This window comes from Papaver somniferum, chromosome 5 (assembly GCF_003573695.1).
Source record: "Papaver somniferum cultivar HN1 chromosome 5, ASM357369v1, whole genome shotgun sequence".
Classification (NCBI taxonomy): Eukaryota; Viridiplantae; Streptophyta; class Magnoliopsida; order Ranunculales; family Papaveraceae; genus Papaver; species Papaver somniferum.
The window spans coordinates 172,852,897-172,862,925 of NC_039362.1; the positions used below are offsets into that span (position 1 = coordinate 172,852,897).

General features: G+C 35.7%; 1 protein-coding gene and 1 long non-coding RNA gene across 4 annotated transcripts; one reads left to right on the forward strand and one right to left on the reverse strand.

Annotated features, from left to right (window-relative positions):
- Positions 1-1,806: 1,806 nt before the first annotated feature.
- On the forward strand, positions 1,807-6,685 carry LOC113283675 (type I inositol polyphosphate 5-phosphatase 8-like). Of its 2 annotated transcripts, XM_026533002.1 has the most exons (11): positions 1,807-1,946; positions 2,751-2,803; positions 2,920-3,007; positions 3,119-3,205; positions 3,299-3,386; positions 3,600-3,704; positions 3,851-4,406; positions 4,547-4,740; positions 4,855-4,966; positions 5,070-5,230; positions 5,830-6,685. In XM_026533002.1, the coding sequence occupies exons 2-11, from the start codon at positions 2,774-2,776 to the stop codon at positions 6,176-6,178; spliced, it is 1,770 nt and encodes a 589-aa protein (XP_026388787.1). In that variant the 5' UTR covers positions 1,807-1,946; positions 2,751-2,773; the 3' UTR covers positions 6,179-6,685. The 2 variants fall into 2 exon arrangements, with proteins under 2 accessions (XP_026388787.1, XP_026388788.1); XM_026533003.1 differs by lacking the exon at positions 2,920-3,007 and having other exon boundaries at positions 1,851-1,946.
- A 141-nt stretch (positions 6,686-6,826) lies between these two features.
- Positions 6,827-8,949, reverse strand: LOC113283676. Of its 2 annotated transcripts, none has more exons than XR_003327575.1 (3): positions 8,591-8,949; positions 8,268-8,474; positions 6,827-7,174 (listed from the first exon to the last, which is right to left on the reverse strand). It is a non-coding gene; the product is annotated as an uncharacterized LOC113283676 (long non-coding RNA). The 2 variants fall into 2 exon arrangements; XR_003327576.1 differs by lacking the exon at positions 6,827-7,174 and adding an exon at positions 7,640-7,704.
- Positions 8,950-10,029: the final 1,080 nt, after the last annotated feature.

Here is a 10,029-nt window from a genome sequence, read left to right on the forward strand (position 1 = left end):
CATATTATTAATAAATAATTAATTTAGTTAAAAATAAAAAAACAACCAATGTGGTCCCCGATATTGCAAAGCAGTAGTCTTGAAACACTGCAAGCCTGTCTTTAAAAAAAAGCATGTCTTTTTTAAATGGCGGAAATAGTTCTGAAGCTTCAGCCAAGCCTGCAAAACCCTTGCAAGCTCGTTCGGACACATGAGTAGCTAGAGTAGAACTTAAGACAAAGTCCTGTTGGGACTTGCACATGCAGGGAGCTTTTTTGCAAAAGAATAAAACTGGCACATTTTATTATATTTTACTTAAAGTCTAATGTCGTACACTTGTGGCTAATAGACTGGCGAAGTTACATATTTATGCAAAAAAAAAGAAGAAGAGAGACTTGCAAAGTCATCATAAAACCATATAAAACTTAGCCTTAGAGAAGCTTAATCACAGGAATGAACAATGTGTTCTGTGGGCAGTGCCTCTTGTTCCCTTGTAATCTTCCGTAGACGAAACGCAAATTAACCATTTTCAAACCAAAAAAAAATAAAAAAAAAACACGAATTAGCTATAACCACTAACAAATACCAGATTGAGAGGCGCTATTCGGTATTCATTTACTACTGGCATCATATCCACCAACAACCAGGCAAGGACAGAAGAAAAAGCAGCAACATCTTCAGACATACAAACGGACGAAAGAGGACCATCCATTCAACAACAATAACAGGTGCCGAATATTAGTTCAAAACTTTCCAAGTTATATTTTAGTGGATCTGATTGAGTCTTCGGTTTGGATACTGAAAGGACATGAAAATAATCACAAAATAAACATGTACTTAAAAAGTTAGGACACAAGATGATCTCACAGAGACTCACAACACAAGTCAATGATTGGGTTTAATTAGGTTTTGCGTCCGTCAAAATTCCAAGCCTATATAATCTCATGCATATATACCGTGGGCCATTGTAAGAGAGAAATATGAGTGGTGGTGGTCCGTAGCTCATAACTGCATACATTGTTTTGGTTGTCCTGCGGTCTTTGTGGACAAGTTCGTGACTAGTCATTAGATGTCAAGGTGCAGTTTTTGTCACCAGAACAAGATATTTATCATCAATAATAATCTAGTACAAGATTTTTAGCATTAGGGAGTAGGATACTAAGCCATATATGACTGTAAATTCCACAAGTCTAATAATGACGAACGCAATATATTCACTCCGTTTCTGGAAAAGTATTACTTTCATTTTATTTATTTTTCAATTTGACCTATTTTTAGATTAAAATGAAAAAATAAAGGTATTTTTTTTCCGGAAACAAAAATTTAACATGTTAATAGATTGCACTCAATACTGTAGCATTAAAGAAAAAACCACTACAACCTTAAGAGCGTCTACAGTGGTTAGAAAAATGTTTGCTTTCAAGTGGCAGAAGGATCTTGAGATTAAGAGTGATTACAACGAGCTGGATAAAAGAGAAAATTAACATAGGGTCAATCCTGTATTTTCAAAAGAAGAACCTGATGTGATATCTGACGTTTTAACTAACGGCTATCATTCGCAGCCAATCTGAGATGTGAAATCATATGATACCGTTCAAAATGTACTTAAACGGCTCCTGCATTGACACTTGTAAAATCCGCAAAAGTAAAGTAACCCACAACCGTCCATCATTTTCCATTTTGGAAACAAAACAAAATTGAAAAATAAGAAAAATGCGTAAATAACATGGAACCGGTAACTTTTTAGTGTGCTGCCACGTGGTAATAAATGAAACCGTTAATCCAACATACAAGAGCAGCATTAGTGACAAGCTATATATAACTAGCTAGCTAGCTAGAGAGAACAAGAAGAAGAAGAAGAAAAAGAAAGAAAGAATCAGAATTTCATATTTCTGTTTTTGTGCGATTTGAGCACTATCTCTCTCTCTTTATACACAGACGACTACTCAAATCAATCTTCTGCTGCTGTAAGTCTTTTCTATCTTTTTGCAGGAAAAAAAATGTGAACTTTTTGTGACTTGAATTCTTATTAAGCTAGATGTGCCATGAAGGAATGGGAAGAATGATATTTGAGTTGGATTTTTGTGATTTGTCTGGTTGTTAGAATCTTGATTTCCGTGGTATGATTGATCAAGCCTAGCTAGCGATGTAAATGTCACTTCATCTCCACTACAGCACCACCACCTGCGCTCTCACCCTTCATTATATGCAATTCACATATCAAAATCAACACATATTTTCATATAATAAAACCCAAGAACTTAATTAAATCCTCTGTTTCTTTTATTATCTTACATCTCTCAAACTATTTTGATCATCTTCAAATCGATAATCATAGTATAATAAAATCTCCACATTCGATGACTATTTTGGTTGAATATCCAAATATCTCATGTTCAAGTTCAAATTCAACAAATCATCAATTCATGAACTCTTCTTCTTTTTATGATCTTCCTTCTATAAATAACTACGCTAATGACAATACTTTCAGTAATGATAGAACTGGTGGTGGTGGTGGTAGTGTACCGAAGTTCATGGATTTTCTCTGTGCAAGTCTCTCTGTTCTTTAATTCATGGGTTTCCTTTGTGTGAACTAATTTTGATTTTTTGATAATTGTATTGATTGGAAACGAATTGAAATGTCCTTTTTTTTTATTATTGATTCTGTGATTAACAGAGGTCTGTAGAATCGGCTTACATTTGGAGAGACGAAGATTTTGTTTAGGATTCTTGAATTAATCTTTTACTCTTCTTTTTTTTTATGTGTTCAGTGATCTTTCCCAAAGTTGATGAGATGAGGCAAGAATTCGGTACAAATCAAAGGGTATGTAGATATGAATGTTTTGGGGTAACTTTTCATTTTCATTCTTTGGCTGTAGCAGATCTTCAAGTGATACGAACTAACACAAGTATTGGTTTCTTTTCTTTTCTTCAATATAGTCATCTTCATGGCCTAAAACAATTGTGAGAAAATGGTTGAATATGAAGACTAGATCCGATGAGTTTCATTCTGATTATACAACAAAAGGTTACTAATTACTTGTTAGTTAATTTTTTTTTTCTGTTACTCTAATTAACAAAATCTGTTATCTTTTCAATCTGAAATTTCTGACAGTTTTGTTTATTGTATTTTGTGCAGGAACAACAGCGGGTACAAACGAAATGAGAAGGAAGAGTTGTTCAGATGGGGATAAATATGTTATGTTTCCAAGAGACATCTCTAAAGGTATACACAATGGCTTACTCGACCTGATTAACAAACATTAGATTATTGATGTATTTTTGAGGTTTGATAGTATTCATATTGTATTATGGTCAGGATGGGAAGTCGAATCGTCGGAAAGTCTAAAAAGACCAAGACCATTTGAACAAGAAACATCCACAGCCACCGATGATCTTAACCAAAGGTAACTAAAATACAATAGCTGGATGACAATCATCTTTACACATCAAATCTCACCTTTTTTCCAAATGATGGCAATCTTAATTATTTTTGTTGTTGATAATTTAGGTTTCATTTTTATTAATTGGCATAAAGTTGATAAACTTTTTAGTTGTGCTTTCGTGAGAAAAGGAGTAGAAATTAATCAGATTTTATTTTATTTTCTTTCGGTGAACAGGTTGTTTGTAGGGACATGGAACGTAGGAGGGAAATCACCACATAAAGGATTAAACATTAAAGATTGGCTGTGTACAAATTCTCCGGCTGATATTTATGTTCTTGGGTACGTATACATTATATCTCCAAAACCTACCTTGTACCCTGAATGTTGTTGATTTAGGTAGCCAAGCCGGTCCCAAAATCGATTTAGGAAACCTTGTAAATTTGACTGAATAAGTACTAATTCTTTTACTTTCTTTGTCCATACAGGTTTCAAGAAATTGTCCCATTAAATGCAGGGAATGTATTCGGTGCAGAAGATAACGGTCCTGCAACCAAGTGGCTATCCCTTATACGTCAAGCTTTGAACAATACAGATGAAAAAGACACTGAAATTCTAGAAAGTTATAATAATGATACTTCTAAACAACAAGAAACATCAGAACTGATCACTCTGAAGCAACAACTACAGTCTTCTTCTACTTCTCCTAATCAGCGGACTAAACCCAGAACCAGTTTCTCTGACTTATTATCCATGGACCATGACTTAGAAATTGACGACTTATTTTATGAACCTTATGATTTTTCATCAAATTCTACTTCAAGTTCAAATACAAGTTTTGAAGGTTCACCTACTCCACCAGCTGGATTATCGACTAGGTTTGGGAGTAATCGTTCGATGGGTGATCGTTATTGTTTGGCTGCAAGCAAGCAAATGGTTGGGATATTTTTATGTGTATGGGTTCGTACCGATCTTTATCAGCATGCTAGTAATTTGAAGGTTGCTTGTGTTGGTAGAGGCATCATGGGTTATCTCGGTAATAAGGTAATTTTAGCAACCATTCCACACATATTTCATTTGCTTGACGGTAAAGACCACGCTGTTTAGGTCTAAGACCACACTTTTTATTAACTGTCTCAATCGCTTTGCATGAACGGTTGCTTGTTTTCTGCGTCTTAATTCAGGGTTCAATTTCAATAAGTATGACGCTGTATCGGACCTCGTTTTGTTTCGTTTGCACCCATTTGACATCTGGTGAAAAAGAAGGTGATGAAGTTAGAAGAAATTCTGATGTTATGGAAATATTAAAGAAGACGAGATTTCTTAGTTCGCGTAAACTTGAAAACGAAATTTCGCCCGATAACATCTTGCGTCATGAGTAAGTTTTTCTTTAGTTTATGCACTTACTGTATTTACTTTTATGTATTAAACTTTGAGATTACGAATATGATTCCAAGTGTTGATTGAGATGATCGTTATATTGGATTTGCAGTAAAATTATTTGGCTTGGGGATTTAAACTACCGACTCTCGTCACCTGGTTGCGTTGACACTCTTGAATCACTAGAGCAAAATGACTGGCAAACTCTTTTAGAAAAAGATCAGGTTAGAAACAAGACAAATTAGTATGTTTATGAATACAAAATCCAAAATAAATTTAATCAATCGGCTAACAGTTTCGTTGAATTCGGTATTTATTATGGTTCAGCTAAGAATTGAGCAAAAAGCAGGACGAATATTTCAAGGGTGGGAAGAAGGAAGGATACATTTCGCACCAACCTACAAATACTTAAACAATTCGGACCGCTACGTTCTACCACAAAACAGTACTACCTCCAAATCTAAAGATAAACGACGCACTCCTGCCTGGTACATAATCGCTAGCCAATTTCGATCCTTGCTTAACTTGATTTTTCTATTAATTAGTATCATAAAAAAAATAATAAAAAAAAACAGAAGGACATCTCAACTAGATGCAAAATATTAGACATGGAACATGGATATGTCACTGAACAAGAAATTTTTTATTACCATAAGAAGAAAAAACAGTTGGGTATCATTAGTTTATTATTAGTGTATAGCTTTTAGTGCGCACGCTCTCTGCACTACTCTGATTAATGTCGGGAAACTAGTTAATTTATAACTTTCTAACAGAACCAGGAAGGTTCCTTCAGTTCCCCTTTAGTTGGACATCATCCGTGATCAGTCCAAGTTGATTAAAGTAGTCTCACAAACACTGATGATTATTATTCGGTTCGTCGTGAGCACATGCTCAAGCCTTTAGTTTAGCATATAAACAGCTACTACTGTTTAATTAGTTAGATTATTGGAGAGGTTAATTAGCTGTAGATCATTAGGTAATAAATTACACGCATGTTCTTTCTTCTTTTCTTTTTTTTCATAAAATTAGTTGTAATCGAGAAAATTGAATAATAATTACCTGAATATAATTTTTTCCAATGGAACAGGTGCGATAGGATACTGTGGAAAGGTGAAGGAGTGGAACAGATGTTTTATATGAGAGGGGAGTCAAGATTCTCAGATCACAGACCTGTTTCTGCTCTATTCTGTGTACAATTTGATAATCATCTGTCATCTAACAAGACCAAGCTTATCAGGCCTACAACGGCGACGTGGTCTCAAAAAATAAAATCCCACCAGCAACATCAACAGCAACAACAACAACAGCAAGTCAATCCACGGAAAAGTCAGAACTCGCAATATTCTTTCATCAGTAATATTAGGAATATGAATGATCCTGGCATCGACATGCGTGGTAAAATTTCAAGCCGAAAAGTTGTTGCAGCCAGTTGCTAGCTTGACTAAAAAGTGACAGACATAATCATATATATATTGATAAACAAAGGTGTTGTGCCAGATTGAATCGTCACTCCAAGCATTAGAACAAACACTAGAAGAGAGAGGGAGACCGGGCTTATGATGGCCAGTTATTTCTTTGGTTTGTTAATTAACTGAAGGCGTGACTCCTGTCAGAGCACTCCAACTTTTGATATATATGTGAGATATTAGGAGATAAGCAGTTATGTCAGATCAGGTAGATGTGATACAACATTTTTACAAGCATGACGAACAGACGAAGCACTCAAACCTGTGCTGCCGCCTAGGGTCAGAGCTCAAGCGTATTTGATTGTTTTGATCAGTGTGTGTTGGGAATCTTGGGATAAGCTAACTAGCTAGTTAGGTACAGTGTCTGCTTTCAGCAGAACGGCTTCTTTTGTTTATTTTTGTTTCTAGAGAGAAACAAAGTTTTTGTGAACTGTCCTCATATGCAACTGTAAAATGTACAGAAGCTTGATTCAACAACCAACAATGTGATAATCTGTTTTAGAGCTTAGATAGTGAATGGACTCCTCAGTTCTTTGAGGGCTAATTAGACTCTTGTACAGTCTATAACAAAAGTGTACAATATCCCATCGGCTGACCTAAAACAGGAAAGAGAGATTGATATATTTTTAGGCCATCATTCTTCATCACGGGAAGAAGGCATGGGAAAAACAGAGCACGGTTTACCTTGAACAAAATGCAATCAATATATATAGAAATTCAATGAACATTGCTAAACAAAACCAGACTTTAAAAAAACAATATGTCATTCACGGATCTACATAACCAGTTAACCACTAAGGATTTACAGAGTCCGGAGGGTAATCCAAGAAGAAAAAAAAAAAAAAAAACCCTTGTGACACAATCTCAGCCTCTCATCCGCTTCGGCTCCCTTGGCTAGGTTACCTGTAGTTGTGAGAAATCTCACAACCACACCCTTGATAAAATATGTAGAACAATCTAAGTAATCTGCATAAGAATCACAAGAATATTCATTAAGATCTTCAAATTGAATACAAAGTGATGAAGAAACCCTAACTTGTTTTCCAAATAATCTTTCTCTCTCCTAAATATCTTGTCTAAGCTATGGAAAAGATCTCTCCGTTACACAAGGTCGCTCGGCTCCTTATATAGGAGTACATTATTTATATGTCCTTACTTTTGAAACCCAATAAATATATCCTTATACCACAATAATATGTCCCTACTTTTTAATAATCTTAACCATTTAATATTAGATTACCTTGATACTCTCACCTATATAATATTTTTATTTATTTCAAAGTAAAACAAATTTCTTCATCTACCACTTCACCACAAACATAGCACCACCACCACCAACATTCAACTACCATTCCACCACCACCGTTCAACAACCACCACCTACCAACCGCCACCATCACTCCTTCACCACCACCATTACACCACCACCATTCCTCCACCATCACTAGTACGTACCCGCTACCACCACAAGTCCTCCGCCGCCGCGGCCGCCACCACTGGTTCAGATATTTTTTATCAACAACAGTAGTTGATCCAAATAAAAATATAACCAATAGTAGAAGTTGATCCAATTTTGGGGATCAACAATGGTAGTTGATCAAAAAAAAAAGAATCAACAGTAGAAGTTTATCCAATTTAAGGGATCAACAATGGTAGTTGATCCCCTAAATTTGATCAACAATGAAAGTTGATCCATGTAAATGGAGTGAACTTGGCGTGAATCGAACACGCATCATCTGACATGAAGTCAGTCATGCTGCCATTACACCACCAGTTCAACATTGGAAGAAATTCACATAATTTAAACTACAAGCATGATTATACTTATTCAAGAAAATATTGTCAACAATAGGAGTTGAAAGGATCAACAACAGTAGTTGATCCCATAAAAAATTGGGTCAATAACAGGAATTGATCCCATAAATGGATCAACAACCATAGTTGATCCCATAATAAAAATGGGTCAACAACAAAAATTGATCCTATAAATGGATCAACAACGGAAATTGATCCCAGCCCTCATGAACATGTGCGTGTAAGAGAGGGAAAGCGAGGAAACCTGATAAAGCTTGAGTATACCAAGGCTCTGCTAGTTGCATCGTCAATTGGGGTTCATAACCATGTGCGCCTGAAGAAACCTAAGAGAATAAATCATCGCTCCATCTCCAAACTCCACCCTCTACACGGTAGTCCACCAACTTACCAATTCCACATGTTCCACCTCCACCCACTAACAAGTACTAACACTAATGCTCCAAACAACTACCTTATAATCAACAATTTTCACAAAATGACTTATAAGAAACAACTCAATTGCTAAAAATTGAAATGTTAAAAAACAGATCGTGATGGTGAACATATTAATTAAATGAAATTACTTACAAATTACAAAGAGATGGAGATGGATGAAATCAAAATTCAACCAGCGTTCTGGATTTCAAAATGTTCCATATCTGAATGAACCGTCGGTGTTGGAGCAAATTGATTAGTGACTAAGAAGTGATGCAGAATTTGGAGTTGGTGTTGGATTGGAGTTGGGATCGATGGAAGTATTGGTGGTGGAGGTGGTTTCCAATCAGATCTGAAACTTTACTGATGTATAATCTAATTTTCACATATAAGACGATAGAGATGACGTTGCTAGTGGTGGTGGCGACAAAAATCGTGGTGATGGTGGGAACGATGAAGATGGTGGTGGTGGGAGCGATAAGTTTTATTTCTGTTATTAGAGGGGAAGAAGAAGAAGGTGAGACAGGAAGGCTAAACACGGAATAATGAAATATATGTTTACCAAAATAATTTCAATAATGTCATCAGGGATATTTATAAAGCTCCTCAAGGATATTTGTAGAGGCCCATCAAAAGCAAGGACAATAATTCAATTTCCACTTTACATAGTGGATGACAACTAATAAAGCCCCTAATTTCGGATCTGACGTGTGTCAATGTCGCGTAGACTTTATCATTGACGCACGACTTCTTTACTATCGCACGAAACTTCACACTTTACTCGTGATTAAGCTGACATCATCTGATACATCATTCTGGATAAGCTTTACGTGGTTGTCTTCGTTCTGTCTTGATGATCATTATTTTGCATGTTTACTTGGTGTCTGGTCTTTTGTATCCAAATTTTGCCTCTTCTCATACCGTTCTTTTGATAAGAGAGTGGTATGAGAATTTTCAGTTTATTCTGCCGCACATGTTCACCTTTTCGTATTCTTTTCTGCCGACATATTCCCCTGATTTAGGCATGATAACTTACGGGTGTTCTTTCAACCATTCATTGTCTGACACGTCTCATATAACCGCCTCTTCCTATCCGTTCACTTTTAATCATCGCATTAATGGGGTAAATCTCTTGGGAATCGGGAGTAAATTTTTTATTTACTCTCAATCGCTTTCTTCTTTTTACTCTTCTTTCTTCTCTCTTCAATTCTTATTTTATTTTGTCGTTGTTTTTCTGGTTTGATTAAACCCTCGAGTAATTATCATATTTTCCTGTTTCATCATTCTTCCCTTTTCTTTCTTTGTTTTCGCACTTTATCTCTTACTTCTCGTATCTTGATCATCTTACTTCTGATCAATTTGATCATATTTGATTAATCTCATTCCCATTCTTATTCCAAAAAATTCCTCCAGCTGGTTGGAAGAACGAAAAAGAATTTAAAAGATTAAAGACCGAGTTCGGTCAGAGAGGCTTCTCCTTATCCAATCCTCCTGGATCAAAACCTTCTTATTCACTTGGCCCTGAATGGTTTGCACTCGATGAGTGGAATGACCAAAAAATTATTATTTCAGTGGAACAACTTCTTGATGGT